Source organism: Rhodamnia argentea, chromosome 1, assembly GCF_020921035.1.
Source record: "Rhodamnia argentea isolate NSW1041297 chromosome 1, ASM2092103v1, whole genome shotgun sequence".
NCBI lineage: Eukaryota > Viridiplantae > Streptophyta > Magnoliopsida > Myrtales > Myrtaceae > Rhodamnia > Rhodamnia argentea.
In genome coordinates, this window is record NC_063150.1 from 26,171,381 (window position 1) to 26,193,896 (window position 22,516).

General features: G+C 41.2%; 3 protein-coding genes and 2 long non-coding RNA genes across 32 annotated transcripts in view; 2 read left to right on the forward strand and 3 right to left on the reverse strand.

Annotated features, from left to right (window-relative positions):
• Positions 1-17,925, forward strand: part of LOC125313790 — a 483,189-nt gene extending 465,264 nt beyond the window's left edge. Inside the window, exon 2 of the long non-coding RNA XR_007197403.1 lies at positions 17,782-17,925. This is a non-coding gene — a long non-coding RNA (uncharacterized LOC125313790). The remainder of the gene's footprint in view (positions 1-17,781) is intronic.
• LOC115728661 (disease resistance protein RUN1-like) overlaps positions 1-22,516 on the reverse strand; it is a 1,102,447-nt gene that overhangs the window by 1,010,628 nt on the left and 69,303 nt on the right. The window lies entirely within an intron of this gene.
• The window catches only part of LOC115727781, a 109,032-nt gene continuing 95,708 nt past the window's right edge, over positions 9,193-22,516 (reverse strand). For 6 of the 10 annotated variants that reach the window (XM_048273977.1, XM_048273969.1, XM_048274015.1 and 3 more), the window contains 2 exons: positions 10,243-10,368; positions 9,193-9,343 (listed from right to left, as the gene is read on the reverse strand). In XM_048273977.1, the coding sequence (XP_048129934.1) occupies positions 9,219-9,343; positions 10,243-10,339 (222 nt within the window). In that variant the 5' untranslated portion in view covers positions 10,340-10,368 and the 3' untranslated portion in view covers positions 9,193-9,218. Of the gene's footprint in view, positions 9,344-10,242; positions 10,369-10,689; positions 11,487-11,616; positions 11,700-22,516 lie in introns of those variants that run through there. The other 4 variants (XM_048273981.1, XM_030658062.2, XM_030658061.2 and 1 more) reach the window with 4 other exon arrangements.
• LOC125313793 lies at positions 9,906-10,378 on the forward strand. Its single transcript, XR_007197407.1, has 2 exons — positions 9,906-10,180; positions 10,211-10,378. It is a non-coding gene; the product is annotated as an uncharacterized LOC125313793 (long non-coding RNA).
• LOC115732506 overlaps positions 13,919-22,516 on the reverse strand; it is a 73,238-nt gene continuing 64,640 nt past the window's right edge. For 2 of the 10 annotated variants that reach the window (XR_007197364.1, XR_007197359.1), the window contains exons 4-5: positions 15,263-15,319; positions 13,919-14,218 (exon numbers count right to left, since the gene is read on the reverse strand). The gene's annotated coding sequence lies outside the window, so the exon portion shown is untranslated. Of the gene's footprint in view, positions 14,219-15,262; positions 15,320-15,586; positions 15,958-17,771; positions 17,935-18,303; positions 18,359-18,447; positions 19,002-22,516 lie in introns of those variants that run through there. The other 8 variants (XR_007197356.1, XR_007197355.1, XR_007197354.1 and 5 more) reach the window with 8 other exon arrangements.

Genomic DNA, 22,516 nt, shown 5'->3' on the forward strand with positions numbered 1-22,516 from the left:
GCTCATCCGGACGGCGATTCGAGCTCCGTTTCTTCGCGTACCATCCTAAGGCAAGTAGTTTGCTATCTCTTGCCACTAAATTACCTATTACCGCTGGCTAATGCTGAACGGTGAGGTACGAGCTGAATTAGCGTCGAAATGAGGAATGTCCTTGTGCGGCCAAGCTGACGGCCTTGCACGTAGGCCTGGTTTGATGGATTAGAGTCTTCAAGATCGAGATTTAAGAGCTGATCGTCGTGAACGTAGTTCGAACGAGTCAATTCGGAGGTGGAGGGTGTATGGAGGGTCGGATGACCGAGAGCCTTAAGGGTTAGTCAAGCAAATTAGTGCCTTGTTTGTTAAATGCGTCCCTCGATGTAGGAGATTCGAGGGTGTGGGTAGTAGCCTCAGGTGGTTCGATCGCCACAAATGGGGGATGGTCTCAAAGTAAACTGTGATTGGAACCACATAAAAGTACCGATTGTAATTACTCGAGGACTGTTTGTGGTGTTCGTGGACTCTTGTGTTGGTGATCGACTGATATGCCGACTAGTTGATAGTACCGATGGATCCCTGCGTGCTCGCGCGCCTTTTGTTGTGGTCGTTGCCTGTTTATGTGGCTAAACAGATGATTTAGTCGCTTGGTTTAGCAATCTATTTGCTGAGTTTTTATACTCACTCCCGAAGTTTAAACCTTTTTCAGCTAAGTAGCGGAATGGAACCACGATCGTCCTTCTTTGGATATAGTTGTGGGAGGTATCTATAGCATGGTGAGGACGGAGCACGTTGTTGGCGATCGTGGATAGTTATCGGGTGTAGGTTTCCCTTTTGTAATCTTCCCAGTGTATTCCTACGCTTTGTTTGAATAAAAGAAGATGTAATCTAATGGTTATCTATTATATAAAATCAGATGTTTTTGCTATGCGTGGTTTGTGTGTGTTATTCATTGAATGTTATACAGGTTGGTGGCCCCTAAATCCCTAGTTAAGGCCATACCCTTTAGACAATATGCCTGCCTTTTCATTTGCATTTTTTAATTTATTAAGCTTCCGCATGTACCTTATTATAACTAATATCATATTAAAATAGAATGGGATTAATAAGGCGACAGCATTGGGACGTCACGAGCCTTAGAGAGCTTCAGATCACGTGCAACACACGTGGGCGCATGAATCTCATGCGCAGCTCCTGTAGACAGCGCGTGTGGTGTCCTTTGACGGCAAGACTTGGCTGGTTGGACTCGTTGAACGACAGAGAATCTAGTGATGGTCTTATATTATAAAAATAATCAGCGGAATGTTTTCGAAATTGACTTACAGCCAAGGGCTTCGATGGTTCCGAGATGGTCATGCGTGATGGCATGAGCGTCGGCGTCGGGTGATAGTGCCAGTTTGTTGAAACAAGCCGCGAAAAACCTACCGGCTTTGCGGAGAAACAAGAACGATGCGGCCTATATGGCTGACGTCATGACAGCTATGAGATCGTCATGACAGCTTCGAGAAGCAAACATAGCCTATGCAGCTGGCATAGCAAAGCCTAGTTGATTACTCTTTTCAAGAAACTTAGCTCCGGTACCAAGTTAAAAATAATAAAAACAAAAGAGAAAAATTGAGGAATTTCTATTTGATTCTATGTTTTGAAAAGAGTTTGAAAAGAGTACAAGGGAAGCCTATTTATAAGCTTTACAAGATGGGCTATATACAGTTTCTAATTATTACAGAATCAATTACAATCAATTAGAATGATATCCAGAATATTAGGGATACTCACAATACCATAATATATCTAACGTAATTTAAATATGTCTAACATAATCTAATAAATCTAATGTATCAAACACTATACAACATTGTTCCTTAAAGCAGTTCATAATTTTTTTTTAACATGTCCACGACACTCATAAATTTTGTGTTGCACTCCTTTTTTGTGGGGAGTTCCATTCAAAATTCTAGTGAAGATTGACAAAAGAGATTACAGGTTGCGTAGGTGAAGCTTCGAATTCATGGGTAACCTATGGCCATGCAAGTTTCCCAAAAGACCTTGTCCTCCATAGCATCCATTTCCTCCTTACTCAGGTGTCCGCTGCCAGTTCCCCCGCCGCTGTCGACCCACGACTCCTCCTCTTCATCCACGTCCATCGACGCGAGCCGATCTTCTCGGTCGGATGCCCACACCATGGAGCGCCTCTGGCTAGGGTTGTTCCATTGATCGCTCGAATCTCGCTCGTCACAATCATCATCATGAGAACCCGAAACCTCACTAGAATCGCAACTGCAAGACTCCGCATCGTCGTCATCACCGCCGGCGCTGAAGATGGCGGTGACTTTGGTGGATTGCACAAAATCTGATTCCGAATCCGCGGTATCCTCCATCAGAAGGTAGGAAGACACATCTGCTAAATGCTTGAGGTCCATATGATGTAGCTAAGGTGTTTGGACAGCACACGCTTTGGAGATGCCAATGCAATGCGGGGTACGAGGATTGGAGTTTGTGAATCGCTTGTGATGTGTTCGGATTATATATAAGCTTTGTGCGGTGGGGGTTTCTCCTCTAGGGTAGTGACGGTGACAAGGACATAGACGTAGGAATGTTCATCTGAAGAAGAGGTGGCTTTGGTAGAACTCTCTGTTGCTTAATGATCCCAACTCATTGGGTGGTTCAAAAGTCATCCAACCACCGAGTTAGATCGATCACAAGTGAAAATATAGGAGTTTAGGAAATTAACACTTAATTATTATATGACATCACTCGCACGAAATCGTATATGTTGAAATATTACTTCGCATCGTTTGATAATGGGTTCTAATTACTCTTTATATTCATGCGGTCTTCCTCCACCGTACAATTTAAGTTTTTGGATTGAAGTTTCTAATGTGGTATCGGGATCGGTGCTATCCATTTCGCCAACGTGCGTCCACTCCCTAATAGGGGTGAGCGGTTCCTGGTCCGGTCCGGTTCCCATAAAAAATCGGGAACCGGACCGATGATCCCGATTCCCACTTTTTGGAACCGTGGACTGGACCGGCCACCCTCGGAATAGGGAATCGGACCGGACCGGACCGTCGGTCCGATCCGGTTCCCGGGCGGTTCTAAAGATTTCCGATCCGCAGTTCCGAAAAATGGATGCACCCTTTGATAGAAGACACGATCGAGCTCGAGGTCGAGGAAATAAGGGTCGATGTATCACAAGTTCAGCGGAGTCAAGGCCTCTTCAATTGGCAGCTTTGGATCAAATCCTAAATGACCTAAACCTAAACAAAAAGTAAACATTGTTAGGTTTGTTTTTTAAAAAAAAATTAAAAAAAAAAAAAGACCGTCGGGGACCGCCCGATCACGGTTCCAATTTTAGGAACCGGGAACCGGTCACCGGTTCCAATTTTAGGAACCGGGAACCGGACCATCCGTCCCGGTCCGGTCCTGGCGGTCCCGATCCAGACGGTCTTTTTTGCTCACCCATACTCCCTAGTAGTCAAATTCCAAGTGCTGGTCCTAAATTTCTCTTTACATCCACGCAGTCACCCTTCATCGGACAGCTTAAGATTTTGGATTGGATCGATGCGATGCCCTTTGGGCAATACTAGACGCTAATGTCGAATGATGATGATTGGGCCAACTCCCCCACTCCTAATCCCACTTCGTTAGTGTAGTGTAAAAACTGGCTTTAATCACAGAAGCCATGACTGGCCTAAAGCTTAAAAGATGTCGCGTATTCTCTTCACACCAACAGACATGGCGATGTGGTGGAGCTAACGATAGCACCCACGGGCAGGTCTCGTTTTCAGACACGTGTTTTTAGATTTTAGTCATTTCGAACCCGGTCGAGTTCGAGAAACAAGAGGAGTAGAAAAAGCATGGGCGGCACCATGGGATGGCCTCTTACGTCATTCTTGATGCAAGGATGATTCCACCCTCGTGAAAGCTTTTTTTACTGTCTTCATCTATGGCAATGACCGTTCGCGTAAAAGTGAATCGAAACATACACCAATCGAATCGATAGTCCCATGTTGTGTGTGTTTCTCTCGATGAAGAGACACGACTCAACTAATTAGTTTCCAATACATTAATTAATTCGTGACAACAACAAACAGTACACGTACGCTTATTTCGCAAAAAACAAATAATTTTGAAAATATTTTTCTTGCGATAATCGCTTTTTATTGCTTAAAATAATTAATCGATGAATGATATTTCCACTATCGACATCAACTTTATTTGTAAATAGTATCGTGGACGATGAAAATGTTTCTCGTTCATTCATTCTTGTAAGCGATGAATTATTTGGAAACCATTTTTCAAATTATTCATTTTTTCGTGAAAAAGACGCGCTCTAGGGCATGAAGCATTGGTTTCTCGTGGCCATTGCATCCATATGTGTGTCTGTGTCCATGCGAAGGGTACATTCAAGCGACAAGATATTAAAGAAAAAACAAAAAGAGAGGGCTGAAAACAACTTAAGCCCTTTTTGTATCAAGAGATATGTTACGAAATCTAATTCGATTTTGAAACTATTTCCCTTACTAAGACTGATGTATGCATATGTCATGGATATGAAAAGGACAGATGTTCGATGATTCGAATGTTTGGAGCCACCGTTGCTCCTCCCTCCCTGGCCTGCCAGTGCATTCAATACGTTAGGCTTTGCCTAAATACCATCGTTGTCATTCATTGATTCAAATGTTTAAATAGATGTCGGTAATCATGTATGATACTTCAAGTGGTATTAGGAATGGAACATAACCTCTTCATCTCTAATTTTTTGTTCTCGGTGATAAAGAAAGTTCACTAAAGTTTGGATCCTAGTCTATGACGGGGATAATTGTTAAAAAAAACCTAAATCTACTATATGGCGGTCAATTTAGTTCTCAACTTTTGCCAATTTACTCTAAACCTTCTGATGCTTGGCCAAAATAATCATTCCAATTGATTTTGGTCATCGGGAACCGCCGACATGGACACCGTCTGTCCTATGTGGCAAAGTCGGCGTTGGCATGGATACAAGCAATCAAAACTCCGGTGAGCGGCTTAGATACGGAGTTATCTGTACTTGGTGTGCACGAGCATGAAATCTGCATCGTGTCCCCGACCGAAGCGAATTTCACAACAACAATACGATTGATCAAACACCCACCTAACCAGGATCACAAAACAACCTTCTCATTAGGCCAAATCGAAAAGGAAAGGCCATGTTTGAGGGATCTCCAAGCCCTAAGAGTTCATCTCAACATTCTCTTTCTTTCTTTCTTTTTGTCTGGTTTTGACACTTGAACTGGTTCTGCCGACGCAGGTTAAGGCATCGCACTCAGATGGTGAATTCGACGCACTTTCTCAAGTCGCCCAACAAAGCACTACAGAAAACTATCATCGGTTGCGTCTTTGACCACTAATCATGCGTTTTGCTCGAAGTTACATACAGAAAAGTGTCCTTGTGAATTTGTTCTTTGAATTGCTCACAAAGATTGAGGATGTGGACGCGTCGCAGGACTCAAGTTGTTGAATGGCCAATAAAGATTGATTACCACTCAATTCTTTGTTTCTAAATCGCAATAATGACCTGCAAAATCACTTGGTCATACTTACGCAATCCTAACGCAATATTAGGGTGCATTTGTTTGGAAGAAAATTTCATGATAAAGAAAAATATTTCCGAAAAATCAACTTTCACAAAAACGGTTAGTTTTCCTTTATTTGATTATGTATGACCGATAACATTTTTTGGTGTTCGGATCTCATTTACAAAATAATTTCAATCTCGTCACTGCCAAAAAAAAAATAGAATTTTTAATTAATTTAATTTTTTTAGCTTTTTGTCTTTTTTTTTCCCTTCTCCCTTCGGCGGTCACCGGGCCTTGACGATAGCAAACGATAGACCACAAGTGAGGGCCAACCTCGCCGCCCTCGGGTGAGGGTCGTGCTTGCCGGGATCGGGAGAGGCTCGCGCCTATGATTGGTCACTAGTTCTCACTAAGGCCAGGGCGATTGACAAAGGGGAAGAAAAAAGAAAAATAATGAAAAATAAAAATGCAATATTAAATATTAAGAAATTCAAGGGGAGCTATTTTGGAAAGCTTTTTCAGAATTTACTTTCTTAATTTTATTCATGGATATTTTCATTGACTAGAGAGATTTTTTAGCCGACTAGGTGAAAGTCCGAAAAATTAATTTTCGAAAAACACTTTCACTCAAACAAACGAACCCACCCTTAGAAACTAATGGCAAAGGTTTACCAACTATTTTCTCGCCACAATTTTTTCCTTTTTCAGCTAACCCAAAACCATCAAATAGGCAACACGCAATGGTTGCATTTCAGCAGTGAGCTTCCATGCCGAGGTTCAAGTAAAAGCATATGCCGGTGCTATTTATTCGGTGGAAAACATCGGGAAAATTGTCAAAAAAGTCCTAAACTTATTGTGCTTTTGTCAATTCAATCCTAAACCTTTGAAGTTTGCCAATTCAATCCTAAACTTTTAATATTTGTGCCAATTTAATCCTAAATCTTTTTTTTAATGTCGATTCAATCTTAAACCTTTTGTATTTGTGTCAATTCAATCCATCCCATTAATTTTGCTTGGCCGACGCCGACGTGGACCCTATTGGCGCCGATGTGGCAATTTTTAATAATATTTTTTAAAAAAACTCAATTTTTATTTTTTATTTTTTTTTCTTATTTATTGTCCTTCTTCTTCACTGAAAACGCCTCTTCCCGAGGAGTCCACATTTGATTTCACGCCACCTCCATCCTTGGCCATCATCGGCCACCGCCAACCTCCATCCTTGGCCATCGTTCGCCACCACCGATGCCAAATGACCATCACCAATCTATCCATCGACCAATTACGCCATCACCACACTTCCGATGGTGGCCAAATCACTCAACACCATCGACCAAAACTCTCCAACACCTAAATCTTGACAAACCAGAACTAGACCATCAATGCCGGGCAATCGCCAAAAATTGGGCAAGTAATGGCTCCCAACCGGGCGATGGCAAGGTCGGGCTTGCCCAGCAACGGCAACACGACGCCATGGCAAGGTGAAGCTCGGCCTCGCTAGATCTAAGCAAGCACCGGAGCTCGGCCTCACCCAAATCTAGGGGCGAGGCTTGGCCACGCCGGATCTAGGGAAGGCCGACCTCGCCCAGCAACAATGGCGCCAATGGCCGGCAAGCCTTCGTGGACAAAGAATATGAACCAGAGGAAGAACGTCGAAGGTTGAAGATGAACTAGAAAAAGAAAAAAAATTTAAAAAATATTAAAATATTATTAAAAATTGCCCCATCAACGCCGTCCGATGTCCACGTTAGTGCCGGCCGGCCAAAATTATCCGGATTGACTGAATTGGCACAAACGCAAGAGGTTTAAGACAGATTGGCACAAAAAAAAAATTAAGACTATATTAGCACAAATACAAAAGATTTAGGACTGAATTGGCACAATTAAAAAGTTTAGGACTGAATTGGTAAAAATATAACAGGTTTAGGACATTTTCGACAGTTTTCCCAAAAACATCATACTAAATAATCATAAACTAGAAGATGCTAACTTTTAAATGGTCAACGAAAGCATAATGGCCACTTTTGTCGCAAACTCTCTGGGTTAAGTGCGATTAAGCAGCAAAGAGAAGTCCATAACCTCAATCTAATGGATTATGATCTAACTCCGACGACATGAGCGTATACCCTTTCATTAAACGAGTTAGAGTGACCACTTATCCTCCTCTCTTAAGCAAACTTCCATTCTTGCCCCCCACAAACGGGCTATCCAAAATGATCAGTATCATCTAAGCATAAACTCTATTCTTGCAACACACTAATTTCTCAGATAATTAGAAGAAGAATAAAAAAGACAACGTCAAATGGATGTGAATGTGAAAGACTAGCACATACTTGGCGACTTTTTTTTTCACTCACTTGTGAGGTGATAGGATATAATCATATTGAACCATCCATTAGCTTTTGCACATCCAACTAAGTCTCCTTATCATCCCAATTAAGACCGACCACCGAGCAATGCCATGACCGACATTTTTCTGTAAGTATTCATGTTTCTTAAAGTCCAAAGTCTTTCGACCAAAAAAAAAAGTCCAAAGTCTGAATTTTAACTTTAAAAAGTGTGTAAGGTCCGAATCACCTAAAGGCATCAGTGCGTTCTTGACCTAAACAATGGTTAAGTGAAAAAGAAGAAACTACAAAAATCACCTACTCTTCCCTCCTCATATCGAGTAATTATGTCCACTAGCCCGATTGCATAGAACCTCTGCTTTGATATTCTTAAGGAAAATTTTGTCCCAGTAGTTAATGATAGTAAACTTGCTATTCGGACATCAGGCTTTTTCCAACGCGAATATTCCCTGTCCAACACCACTCGGAATACACAATACAGCAGAGAGAGATGCATACGACAGGGTACGTGCTTTGGCTGTCTATATCTGTAAAATTTAATTCTTATGGATCAAAGAGAAAAAGCACATGACAGCTACTGAGTTTTCTTCACTAAGCCAACAAGAATGTTTAGTACATTGGATGATGATGAGGGAAGTACATAAAGAACAATGCCAAGAGAAGATATAAATTCCAGAACTTGCATACAGGAAAAACTCACTCGCTGAACGGGAAATTTATTCCCAAGCAGCCAAAGACAAAATCGCCTCAACACATTTCAGGAAGTTCCAAATTCATTCCACGACAGAGACAACCGATGTGTAGATGTGCCTCTGGCATAATTTTGGTTTATTTTCTGCAGACAAAGTTCGAGCATCAAGAACACGATCTCCATTGTTTAGAAGTTCACATCGTCATCTCACTCACGCAGCTCCCAGCATCATTATGCATAGTCGTCCAAGTTTAAAAAGTCATTGCCAAATTATACAGGCGAAAAGAACAAACATAATCAAGTAAACGAGTGTGTGATCATCCCATCATCCCTTGGCCATTTACAAGTAAGCCACAAAATGGGCAAATGTAAGGGTCAAAATAAGCTTGCATTCAGAAAGGCTAATTGATGATAATGCACAATGTCTAATAGCCAGAATCATTAAGACGTATTGCCAAAATCTTTCATAGAAAACATGGTTTACACGTTAACCAGAAGGAGTTAAGCAAAATTGCTCGATAACTTAGACCTATTTATTTTAAATTTTATCAGACTTCTTCATCAAGAGCATGGTTTACAGAAAGTTCAATTGTTGGGCAATGACAGCATTCGGGAAAAAATCATACCAGGAATAACTCAACAATGGCAGCACTACGAATTCTTTTTTGCTTCTGCATCATGATTTCTCCAAGGATTAAGAGCTTCTCTCATAGCCTGAGCTTCTGGGGAATTTTCCCAAGCCCGCTTCTCGGACTCCAATACAGTCACTTTATCGTCTGCAAAAAGTACAAGTTATAATGAAGGCAAGGCCAGCAAACAACATTCTCCCAATCTTTTGTCTATACCAAAGTCCATCCCGAAAGATGCAAGTGAGGTAAGCTCATCTATCTTCAATAAGATAACAAAGAAATTGCAAATATAACAGTGCTACAATTCACTGCATTTAATTGTGTTCCTTCAAAAATTTCACCTCTCCCATATCCCCCGAAAGACGTGAAATAGCTGCAGAACAATCTGCTCAATGTTTTCTCAAGAAGTGCATCAGCGTTGTAAGTTCAATTTTAAAATCACCATATCCAAATTAATTTTCCAGAACTTTCTCCCAGAGATGTTATCAATGAACAGATAATTAGTTGAATAAACTCCATTCTCATGAGCATACTCAACAGATGGTGGAACACCGCAAACTCATTGGCATTGCCACATATCACCGGACACAACATTTTTTTTCAGCATTATGCATTTCACGTAGAACAGCAAGAACATTCAGTTGATCGCGATAATACAACAGCCTAGATCAAAGCCCTTCCTTGCCACAAGCTAGCAACAGAGACATACCACTGAAATCATGAATGGCCAACTTCACCCACAAAGCAACGGACTAGATGATGCTTTGCTCATCTGAAAAGAGACGAATTTGAACACAACCCATCACCGCAAAATCTGAAACCATTCGACTAAACACAATAGCCACCAGCCTAACAAAGTTCATGAGCTTTAAAGCAAGGTTTACCAGATAATCTATTGCATTTAATTCAACTCCTTAAAAGTGCCTAAAACTAGCTGTTTCGCCAATTTTTGGCTATGAGCTAAACAACAAAGAAGTGGAAAAAGTTGAAACAAAAATTGCAGGAGCATGGAAGTAGGAACAAAAGGAAATGGAGAGTTCTCACACAGAAGCCGGTCTTGATCATGAACAACTCCATGGAGCCTCCGATGAGAGCTGAAAAGACCGCGATCTTCACATACCAATCCAGAAACTTCACCGCCATATCGAAGCTGCTCAGCGTTAACGCAGCGGCTGAAAGATGTAAAACAAAAGAAAACACAGTAAAAAAAAGAGGAAAGAATAAGAAGACTTAGGCTCTGTTTTTTTCTGCAGAAAATGTGACATTGTAGAAAATATTTTCGAAAAAATCATTTTCCAGGGAAGTGACAATATTTAGCTGAAACCTGAAATAAAACCAGAAATTTCCACTGTTCGGTAAGGAAAACTTTCTTTGATTTCCTTCACTCATTCCATTGTTTTCCCTGTGCACATAAACACTCCACTGCACTCATGAACACAATACAGCTAAACATTATATATCCTTGTACCAACCAACTACAGGTACGTTTTTACATGAATTGAACAACGGAGCTCACATACGCCACAATCATATACGTGCACTGCATACTCAGAACATCGTACACATGTTTTACTCTGGGTCTCCGGCCACCACAAAATTTCCATCATCAATTGCCAGTCATCACATATAGATGACCAAAGCCATTACAAGTATTCACAATACAAAAGTGGAAAGGGATAAAAACAGAGAGAAATCAGAGCAAAACTGAATAGGCAAACAACAATTTGGACACCCAATTCTGTTCAGAAAAATCTGCAAGCTATGAGACTCGTTTTCATATCGATTCGAGCAATGACAGACTACAAAAAGGCTTCAACGAGACAAGTTTAGATTGGATTATCATATCATAACTATCGGATCAAGCATGAAAAGAAACATGAGCACCGAACAAGACAATAATCCAACCGTGTGAGGTTAAACAATGGATGAAATGGCTATTGAACTCGTTTTTCCTACGAACGTGCATTCCTATGGCATTTATGCATGTCATCGAACAGATAGAATGAATTTCCGCCGATGAACTTGTATGCAAGATTGAAATAATGACACGCTTCAGATCATAACTTCCGAACAACTCCCAAGCAGTCAAAATTTCATAGAAGAAATTGCATACCTGAGTTGAACCTTCACGAATTTTGACACAAACACTTCGAAGAAGTGGAAATCGAACGGAACTGTGGAAAATATCCAAATCAAATCACTGAATAAATCAAGCAAAACACTGGCTTATCCTTTGGCTATTAATTACTTCAGAATATTCACAGCTTCTTCATCTTCCAGCATATTAAGAGGTCTCGTAATACGAATCAAATAATCTCAACCAACCCAAATGCTAGCAATCGGCAATTCCACACAGCAAATACTTTGAGAAACAAACACTCGAGAATCTAGAGGAATTCCAAGCGAAGGAATCGACTTACCAAGAGAGACGACCAAGCGCGGCTTTTGGTTGACTAACCCGGTCGTGTTGAAATCGACTGAACCGAACGAACGCACTCCTCAGCCTCGCTCAACAGGCCGTGCCCGACACTGCAAATGAGGAGCTGAAGGCGGTCGAGAAGGAGGAACTCTGGAGACGGAGATGCCGAGTAGGAGGAGGAGGAGGAGGAGGAACTCTGGAGGTGGAGAGAGATGAGGAGCAAGTAGGCGGAGAGGCGGAGGAGGAGGAGGAGGAGGAGGAAGAGGAACTCCGGAGGCGACGACGGCGACGACGGATGAGAAGCAAATAGGCGTAGAAGAGAAAGGTGGAGGAGTAGGCTACCGAAGGAGGAGAAGAGAACGATTTTTTTATTGAGGAGAGAAAGTCATTTTTTTTCTTACTTTGGAAATACATTTTTTTCAGAAATATATTTTTTGTCCAAAAAAAAATAGTTTTCTTCACTAATTTATTCTCAGTGCACTAAATATTAGAAAATTAAAAAAAAAATTATTTTTTTCTAAACAAAGTAAAAAAAAAAAACTAGTGCAGTTAATTGCACCAATGAGCACAATTTTTCTGAAAAAAAATTATTTTTCTTCACTAATTTTTTTTTGCGTTGCATCTTAAATGATGGCTCACGCTTGTTACAAGTCTACAATGAACACAAGAACTTCATTTAGGACGATTATCTGTGGATGACTAGGAACCAAACCTTGCGAGAGAGAAATCGACACGGCAAAAGCTTGTCGTGGAACACATAAGCTCTTTCAACTGTATTTCCCGATCAGTAATGCTCGATCTGATATGCATTTAGGGAGGAAATTCGAGCTCAAAGGTCTTTTTTATGGAAATTAATTGAATCGAAAATAACGATACGCATCCAACCTGTTTCCCCACCAAAATTGCCATGATCATTTTCCTGTCTCTTTGCACAGGATTGTTCATTCTATTTCTTCATTTTTACTCTAGATTCATGACTTCAAATCTCAAGCAATTGTCATAGCAGCACCACCATTCTCTTTTTATCAGACTTCTTCATCAAGAGCATGGTCTACAGAAAGTTCAATTCGATAAAGAGCAATACCATGTATATAACTCAACAATGGCGGCACTACGAATTCTTTTTCGCTTCTGCATCACGATTTCTCCAAGGATTAAGAGTTTCCCCTGACAAGCCTGAGCTTCCGGCGAATTCTCCCAAGCCCGCTTCTCCGACTCCAACGCAGTAACTTTATCATCTGCAACATGCAAGCACCACAATCTTGCTCTCATTATAATGCCTTAAATGATTGGAACTTGGTTGATCCCTAGAAAGACGGACCCTTTGGTAGCAAAATGAGCAACCAATGGGCATGGTAAAGAATCTGATGATCTTCTGTCATTAAGATGCTTACAAGAGCACAGCAAACAGGATTTCTCACAATCTTATTGTCTATACCAAAGAGTCCATTGAGAAAGATGCAAGTGGGGAATTGCAAAAATGACAGGACTTACCATATCACTGCATTTGATCATGTTCCTTCAGAAATTTTACCTCTTTCCATATACCCCGAAAAATATGAAGTTGCTGCGGAACAATCTGCTCAGTGATCTCTTGAAACGTGCATCACTGTCGTAAGTTCGATTTTAAAACCACCATCTCCAAAACTATTTTTCGGAAGTTTCTCCCGCAAGATGTCGCCAATGAACAGATAATTAGCTGCACAAACTATCCGTTCTCCACAGACTGTGGAAGGCTTCGCGTTCATTGGCTCGCAAGCTTTGAAGCAAGGCTTGTCCGATAAAATTGATTTTCCAACTGCTAAATAGTGCCTAAAACTAACAATTTCGGAGCTATGTTGCGCCATTTTTTGGCTATGAGCTACCCAACAAAGAAGTGGAAAAAGTTGAAAAAAGAAATTGCATGAGCAGGCAAGAAGGAACAAAAGGAAATGGAGAGTTCTCACACAGAAGCCAGTCTTGATCATGAACAACTCCATGGAGGCTCTGATGAGAGTTTAGAAGACTGCGATCTTCACGTACCAATCCAGAAACTTCACCACCACGTCGAAGCTGCTCTGCGGTTCACAGCAGCGGCAGAAAGATGGAGAATGAGAAAGGAAAGGCGGAAAGGAAAAGGGAAAAAGATTAGGTATATTTGAGTGCAGCTCGTTGCATCGATGTGCAATCTTTTCTTTCCTTTCTTCGGTGCATCACCGAGGGCTGATGCTTATTACCGAGTTTAAGAAAAAGCACAAAAGAACTACATCCTGTATGGTTCTGCTACATGTCATATGCTGTGGATGACTAGGAATCAAACCATCTTCTACAAGTATTTCCTGATGTGCAATGACATTCGATGCTCAATCTGATCTATGTTTAGGACAGAGATCCGAGCTCGACGATCCCAGAACTGCTCGAGTTTCAGCAAAATCTGATGAACACATCTTAGCAACTAGCAAGCAGAGTCCATCTTGATGGTGATAGCTTATCTGTTATCAAGTCTCTGATCAATCTGGAAACACGTCCAGCTTGGAAGTGGAGATTCTTGAACTCAGTCAAATTGAGAAGCTCTTGGCAAGATCAAATGCTGGGGACTCAGTTCAACTCCATGATCAGCTAATCTCTCATCCCGCAGTATCTTGGCCGCCTAAAATCCAGCAGTCACACCTACCCTCTTCGTTTTTTTTGCTTTTAGCGGTGAAATAAAATGACTGCATCTGAGGTAGTGTCGTTAAAGCTCTAAAGAAGCAACACTTTTGACATGCTGCACAAGCACCGAAACTCGAATCTGAAAAGCGAATGAACGTTCATGAGGATTCTGGGCGATCTTGATCATATCTAATGGACGTTCATGAGGATTCCGGGCGAAACAGGCCTAAAGATCAATAGCCTCGATGCCCTCTTCCCATTGCACTCCTTTGAACCTGTTGTACCACTTCTTCTTCCTCTCTAAAGTCGAATCCAAAAAGCGAAGAGAAACTGTGGTCAGCCAACAGAACCATAAGTGAACACAAAACTTACCAGAAAGTATCATAAAAGAAAGTTATGCATATCAATGGCTACAACAAATGCATATACAGATGACGATATTACTGCTTCAACAGGGTTGGAAAAGCTTTCCACCTTTTTGTGTGAGACCACAAGTCATTGTATACAATTTGACAATTTAACTTATTTTTTGGTTCAACGACCTCGGACAGGTGCAGTCCAAGTGAATGCAGAGGATTCAGTCAACTACGATAGTACTGTCACAGTAAGTTACCCGTATAATTTGGGCTTTCACCTTGCACATTGCATATACCATTGAGATATTACACGAGTACAACAGTAGACTTCTCTATTCTCTACACTGTACATACAGCATAAACAGAGGAGTCGCTATCAGAATTTAGAAAGAGAGAGCTCTCCGGCAAAGTCGAGAAACTGTCACGATCACCGTCACCGATGCAGTCCTCGAGGAGACTAAGTAATTCGTCAGGATTAAATCTACACCCCTCAAGGTCGCAGAGCATCGACTTCTCTCCCAAGCTTCCACCGCCAGTGGCCAAGTTTTCCGGCAAAGTCAAGAATTTGTTATGGTCACTCTTAACCAAGCTCCGCAAGCAATATTACACCTCACGAGCTCCGAGCTCACTCTTTCAACAGTCTGAAAACCTCTAGAAAACTCAGAAGAATGCCGCCACCGCAAAAACAAGACACGGCACTCCACCCGAATAGCCAACCTGCTTGAAAACACGAGCGACAAAAACCAGTTAAAGTCAAAACAAGTGAGATTGCTTTGGACACGGATCCTTTCGTAATGCACGGCAAATGCAGCTACTTGGGTGGAAAATTGAGATCACATGAAGCAAAACACGTCCCTTATTGGCAGTACAGTGTACATCTTAGGCCTGATGTGTCAGTACCCGAACCATACTGCATAGTGAAGTAGAAGCTTTTCAAGCAAGAGCAACGAGTACATAAGTGGAACTATTTGATCCTTTCCAAAGTGGAAATTGGGAACACACACTTCTGCATTTAGATTGCGTATGTACTATAACACAGAAAGGGTAGTCAAATAGCAGGCCACCAAGAAGATAGCATATGCTGGATGAAGATGCTCTACAACCATAGGGCTCCCATTCGTGCTGTAACCCTTAACCACTTCTCAACCATTGATGCATGCGAATGAGATAAGCATCAGCAGCAGACGAATGTTGAGACACACATGGGAGTATAGTGCAGGACAGAGGATCCACATCCCCAATGCTCAAAAGAGGGCATGTCTTGAGAGAGAGTGAGAGAGTACCTACATAATTTGCCACTGGGGTTAGAGGATGAATCCAACGCATTCCAGATCAGGGGAGCCACCAGGGACCAACTGCATTAAGACAAAAAGGAAGGCATCATCACTTAAGTGAGGTTCAGGCAGAATTCTAGCTTTCCGGTAACGTAACTGCCACACCACTTGCACTTTATACAAATCAAGAGGTGAGACACAAGGACCAGATTCTTGTAAATAATAAGCGATGATGACTTTTTTACCATAAAATCAAGACCAGTGATGATTCATCAATAAATCGTCTAAGCATTTTCAGTCTACTATCGAAAGGAATCTCTCTGAGTGGCTGATTGTTTCTGTTTTGTTAAGGCGGTTGCTTACTAGTTGATAGATCACCAAAACTTTAGGCAAGACCGTGCCCATATCGATGCAAGGGCTCAAAACATTACGCATATCTGCAGCAATTTCAATGTATGCAAGAATCAAAACAGAACCTTACGATCACATGAAGCTTCCACAGGAAGCTCAATAAAAAGAGGAGTGAGTGAGAAAACAAGAGGCCATATTGGATGCTTGTGCAAGTAGCAATTCTCAGTTAGAAGCATAGATCAAATTGAGGACAGATAGGCCTCATAAACCACGGTTTTGACAACTTCCAATGCTAATACATTCAAATTGAGGTCATTTGCCCCTTCAGATAATAAATTGATGTCAACAACATAGAATGGCTTCCCTTCACCCCAAAGTAGTACGAGAGAGAGAGAGAGAGAGAGAGAGAGAGAGAGAGGGAGATACATGCTACTCAGTGACATCCTCGAGGACCATGTTGACGTACACATCGAAACCCCTAAGATTACCGACAAGCTCCTTGTCTCCCTTCATTATAACCCAGATTTTCAAACCTATACACCGGTCAATCAACTCTGCATATTTCATTAGCGGAAGATGAACATAAGTGGAAATGCCCTCCAAATTTTGCGCGAATCTCAGGAAATTAAGGAAATAGAAAAACAGACATGAATTAAAACATCCTACAGACCTGATGGGAGGAGCTGTGAAGGATTGTTGTCCATGGAGGTAAGTGAGAACACTTTTTTGCTTGGAAGCAATGCAACCCAAAGTAGGGAGAGAGCTCTGTCTTGGGAAAACGCATGTTGAAAGCGCATTAAGAAAGAGTGTAGAGTTGCTCTTTCAAATGATTGGATTCAGCATGACTCTCGGCTCTTGAAAGCCACATGATCTACATAGCACACATTTTTTACAAATAACCAATGAAAGCAACGAGAACACAGTCCCATAATTTTTCTCCCAGTTCAGACAAGCCCTTCGAGTGTTTCCCCCGTAAATGAACATCTGGGTACCAATAAGCAAGTTCTATTCATAATAATGAAGAGAACACATATTTAGATGAAATGTAATAATCATTCTTATGGGCACACTATAAATGGAAAACACACACACACACACACACACACACACAAAAAGTCAGGTTTTGTAAGTTTACCACACCAACATCAAATTTCATCCTTCATCTGCCTTTCTTCGGTCTCCATCCATACAGCTGCCCAATTACCCATAGCTCCCTGCACAGAAAGATTTTTGTAAGTTTCTTAAAAGCTTTAATTCCTCTCAGCAACATTAGAAACCAGCAAAAAGCCGGTCGTTTGAGATCTCCCTTACCGCTTCTTGTTAATCTTTAAACCTAAAAGAGTCATCTGGGATAACTTGAGGTGAATGGAAGGGCTTTTATTATAGATAGCCACCTAGGGATAATCATTTCTAGAAAATGGAGGCAATAATGGAGATCACACGAGGGTCGATTGACAGGATTAAGAGCCCAAGCAAGACTTATCATATGTCCTATGCACCGATAATACAAAATTTAGCCTCAACCATGAGCTGATTTGTGATACCTTGGAGAAGCTAAATGGTTCTCCCTCTCCTGTCACAGATGGAAGCTTGGATGTACCAACTATTGATGCTGCTACCCAAGTGAAATTCCTCTTTCTTCATTTTATTACTTCTCCATAACATTTGCAAATCCCAGTAAGAAGCACACCTTTCCTGGAAAGTAAACTGCACATAAGCATATAAATACAGAGTGTCTTGTTCAGAATCGCGACGATGAGTTGATTATGCTGTAAAATTCCAAGATGAAAACCACAGTGCTGTGACCTTCCAACGCACATTCCATCTAATTGTTTACAGTGTAGCAAAGTCATCTCCAGTGCAAAGCAGAGGGTATCAACTTCAAAAGATGTGAAGCGGCAAATCGATCGAGGATCTCTAATGAATTGTCATAAATCAAGTAATAAGGGTGCAATCGACATGCATACCTCCAGCTGGGAAACATAGAAGCAAGGAAAAAACATCCAAAGCAAATATAGGTAAAAAGGCCAAACCAAACTAGAAAAAGAGAAGGAATATTTGTAAATAATTAAGAACCCTCTGGTTGTACAGAGGTATCATAATTTCAATACCTTCATCAGATTTCCAGTCAAAGTGCATGTGAAACTTCCCTGGTCGTATCTGTGGAAGAGTTTGATTGCAGAAAAGGGAAAACATTGGTTGTCAGAGGGCATAAGTTACCTCAATTTGTTTGACGTTTGAACACAAGGGAATAATTTGGGGTAGTGGATCAAGAAGCTTTCAAGAGCAACGTGCACTTATCTGTCAGTCTTCTCCCTCACATTCATATTCATATTCGTCGCCTTCTCCTCATATTCAGATTCATGTTAATCGTCTTCTCCATCATAATCAGATTCAGATTAGGCATCTTCTCCCTCAGATTCAGACTCGGTCTCTTCGCTGTCCCATTCGTCTTCTCCCACAAAGTAGACTGACTTATTCGAGCAAAGTGAAGAAATTGCCTCCACATTTAATTTCGTGCAATGCTTTATTGTGACCTTTCGCAGTACATTCAAGCTTGACAGAACAGGCAACTTCAGTAAAGATTCACATGAATTAATCCTCAATACTTTCAAAGACTCTGGTAGTTCGCCTTGAATCTCAACCAGCTTATCACAAGAACGTACTTCAAGACATTCTAGTTCGTTTAAATTACTAAGATCAGGTAGTGGATTCAGCTGTCCAAGTTGATCAAGACGCAAATATCCAAGGTTCCCCAAACAACCAAGGCCTTGAATCTCATCAATTGCAGTGCACGAAACGTCGAGAAATGACAGGTTCTTCAAATTGGATAGATTGGGCAACTTCAGTAAAGAAAAACAGGAATCAATATCCAATGCTGCCAAAGACTCTGGTAGTTCGCCTTGAATCTCAACCAGCTTAGCACAAGGTCCTACTTCAAGATTTTTTAGTTTGTTTGAATTCCTAAGATCAGGTAGTAGCTTCAGCCGTCCAAGTTGACCAAGCCGCGAATCTCGTAAGTTCTCCAAACAACCAAGGCCTTGAATCTCTTCAATTGCAGTGCACGCAATGTAGATAGATGACAGGTTCTTCAAATTCGATAGATCGGGCAACTCCAGTGAAGATCCACAGGAATCAATATTCAATGTTTCCAAAGACTCTGGCAGAGACTCCATCGAGCAAAGTGACTTGCACCTGGCCAAACATAAGGAGGATAAACTTGAGGAAAGCCTCCGGAGGCGATGCAGTTTAGGGCACTGGAGTTGAAGCAGCTTGAGTTGAGGAGGGAGGGTAAGGTCTGTTGGTGAGGTGGTCACAAAATGACAGCTCAGGTTCAGAGACTCCAGCTTGCTCAAGTTCCCAATCCACCGTGGTATCGGATATTCTTCCACAGGCCCATCAGACCCCCCATCAGACTCCCCATCAGAATCACGAAACCGAAAACCTCAGCTTTAATTCCTTCAGATTAGTGAGGTTTGAGAGATCCGGAAACGTGTCCATCTCCAACGAAACAAGGGATAGAGTGACAAGACTTTCAGGAAGCCTTGCTAGTAAGTGTATTTCCGGGCCTTAATCAATTTCAAGATCCTCAGGGATTCATTCTTGTGGATGCAATTGCCAATGTTCACATGCCATTCCTCATCAAAGTTGGAGGCTTCTATTTTTTCGAGCTTCCCAATCTTCCAAAATTCCTCCGGTATTTCGCTTATCTTAGTGGACCTCATGTTCACCACTTTCAAATTTCTCAACTGTCCGATGGAACGGGGTAGTACTTTGATCCGCGTGTCGGATATATCCAACTCAATCAACGACGTCAATTTTCCGATTGAATCCGGAAGCCTCGTCAACGATTTGCACTCTTTCGGAGATAGGTATTCAAGGCTTGCAAGACCTCTACCCGGATCGTTTGGTAGTGTCTCAAGCCTCACGACAGTTGGACAAATCCAAAACTTTCAATTTCTTAATCGCCCGTAAAAGAAAAATCATGCAAAGGTTACTTTTAAATCCAATAAGATGAAATAATAAGTGTCGTCTAGTATGGGACATACCCGCATGTGGCTCCATCCTTCCCAATCATGCTTAATATTACTCCTTGATAGATTAAGAATAACCACATTTTCCATGGAGAAATTTGCAATGTTAAATTTTGGGGAATATGGCGCCATGAAAGCCATCGTAGTTCGGGGACGAGAAACGACTCCTCAAGACCATTTGATGGGGTTCCGTGCCAAAAAGGCTTATCTTCTGCACGAAAACTTCCTTCCCAACCGTCCACTTCAAGGAATTTTAGCTTTGATAGGCTCTCAAATCCCTCGTAGGTAAAAGGACGCTGCTGGTCCAACTTGAGACGAAGAGCTTGAACTTCTTTACATCCCTGCCCAAAGGAAAAATTTAATAACCAAAAAAAAAAAAAATCGAAGGGGAACGCATGTATTCAAATCCACTATATTAGGCAGCTGTGTTTGGTACTATCATTCTTTTTCCCCTTGTCCGAAGGGAAAATTTAAAAACAAAAAAGTTGAAGGGAAACGCATTTATTCAAGTCCACTCTATTAAGCGATTGAGTTCGGTGCTATTATTATTCATATAATCTTAAAAGAGCAAAAAAGAAGGCGGGGGGGGAAAAAAGATTTGAGGAAGTCGTAATGGTGCTACACAATACAACAAGGAACTGCCTTTTTATTCCAAAAAAAAAAAACATAAACTTTTATACGGGGGAGGGAGATGATTTTACCTTATATCTCGTGAGCAAATCCAATCCTTCCTTGGGATCCCACACTCTACTCTGCTTCACCTTCTGCCTACCACTTTTTTCAAGAACTATGTCTCTTCCAAGGTCTCTAAGTTGGTCGTGCATCTCCACTTTATTATCCTCATTAATCTTTATCAAAGACATGTTCTGCAAAACATTCATGTTTGCTTTCGGGAAAAAATTAGATTCACTCCAGAAATGAACCAGAATGTCTTTGTCATATCCAATGAAAAGACAAGCTATATCGAGGAATATAATCTCTTGCCAAAAATCTAATACGTCAAAGCTTATTTTCAGTTTACTCTGAACTTCATTATGAGGAACTCTTTCAAGCTTCTCCAATTCGGCGTCCCACATATCCTTATCCTTTCCAAAGCGACCTAAACGTGAACCAATGACCTCAAGAGCAAGCGGAAGACCTGCAGCAATTTCTACCGCCCTCTTGGATTGGTCGATATAATCGTCCAAAGGAGTATCTCTTCTGAAAGCTTGTTTGCTAAAAAGTTGAAGAGATTGATAGGGATCCATGAGGCTAACCTCATAAAGGTCCTCTTCGGGAATATTGAGAACCTGTTTGTTTCGTGTAGTAATAATAAGTTTACTTCCTTTACCAAACCAACCAGGCTTTCCTATAAGCGCATCCATATGTTCCTCGTGATCCACATCATCGAGAAGGAGGAGGACTCTTTTATTATACAACCTTTTTTTGATGGTCTTAATCCCATCACCAGAGTTTCTTATATCTACGCTTTCCATTTTGAGGGTATCACGGATGAGCTGTTCCTGTAAGAATTGAATGCCTTTAACTTTTGACGTTTCTCGAATATCGCCAAGAAAGCAAAGATACTCAAAGTTAGGCAAAAGCTTATTGTAGATCAATTTGGCCATAGTGGTCTTCCCGATGCCACCCATCCCATGGACTCCTATAATCCGTGTTTCACTTGTCTGAGCACCTATCATTTCCATGATAGCATCCACGTGGTTGTCGACACTGACCAAGTAATCTGATACCGCCAAATAAGCCTTTTTCAATTCTTTGAAAACCTCCTCGGTGAGTTCTTTTGCAAACTCTCCTTCTCGCCTGGCGTTTGTATGAGGTCAAAAGGTAACGAGTTAGAAAATTGGGTTCAACCATCCTATATTCTGACAAGACCAAATTGAAAATTACAGACCTATCCGACATGTGCTCTTCGAGGATTTATTTTTTATTGTGCATGAATTAGCGTTGGTACTATGGGTTAATGAGTGACGCAAACTAAAAATATGTCGTTTGAAATGAAAAAGGGACACATTCAGGACTGTGCGATTATTTAGCGTGATTTCTGCAACATAACTTTTAACAGAAAAAAAAAATTCAATTTCAACAGGTCTAACACATATGTAGAAAAAGAAAGCAATTGAAATGCATATAATTGTAAAGATATAAACCACATCAGATGAAATGCCAAAAACAGTCACCTGTTCTCCCCCTTGCTATGCAGGTCCCATCCGTTTATTGCCCCAACTGCAGTGAGAGCATCCTTCCACTCTTGCATA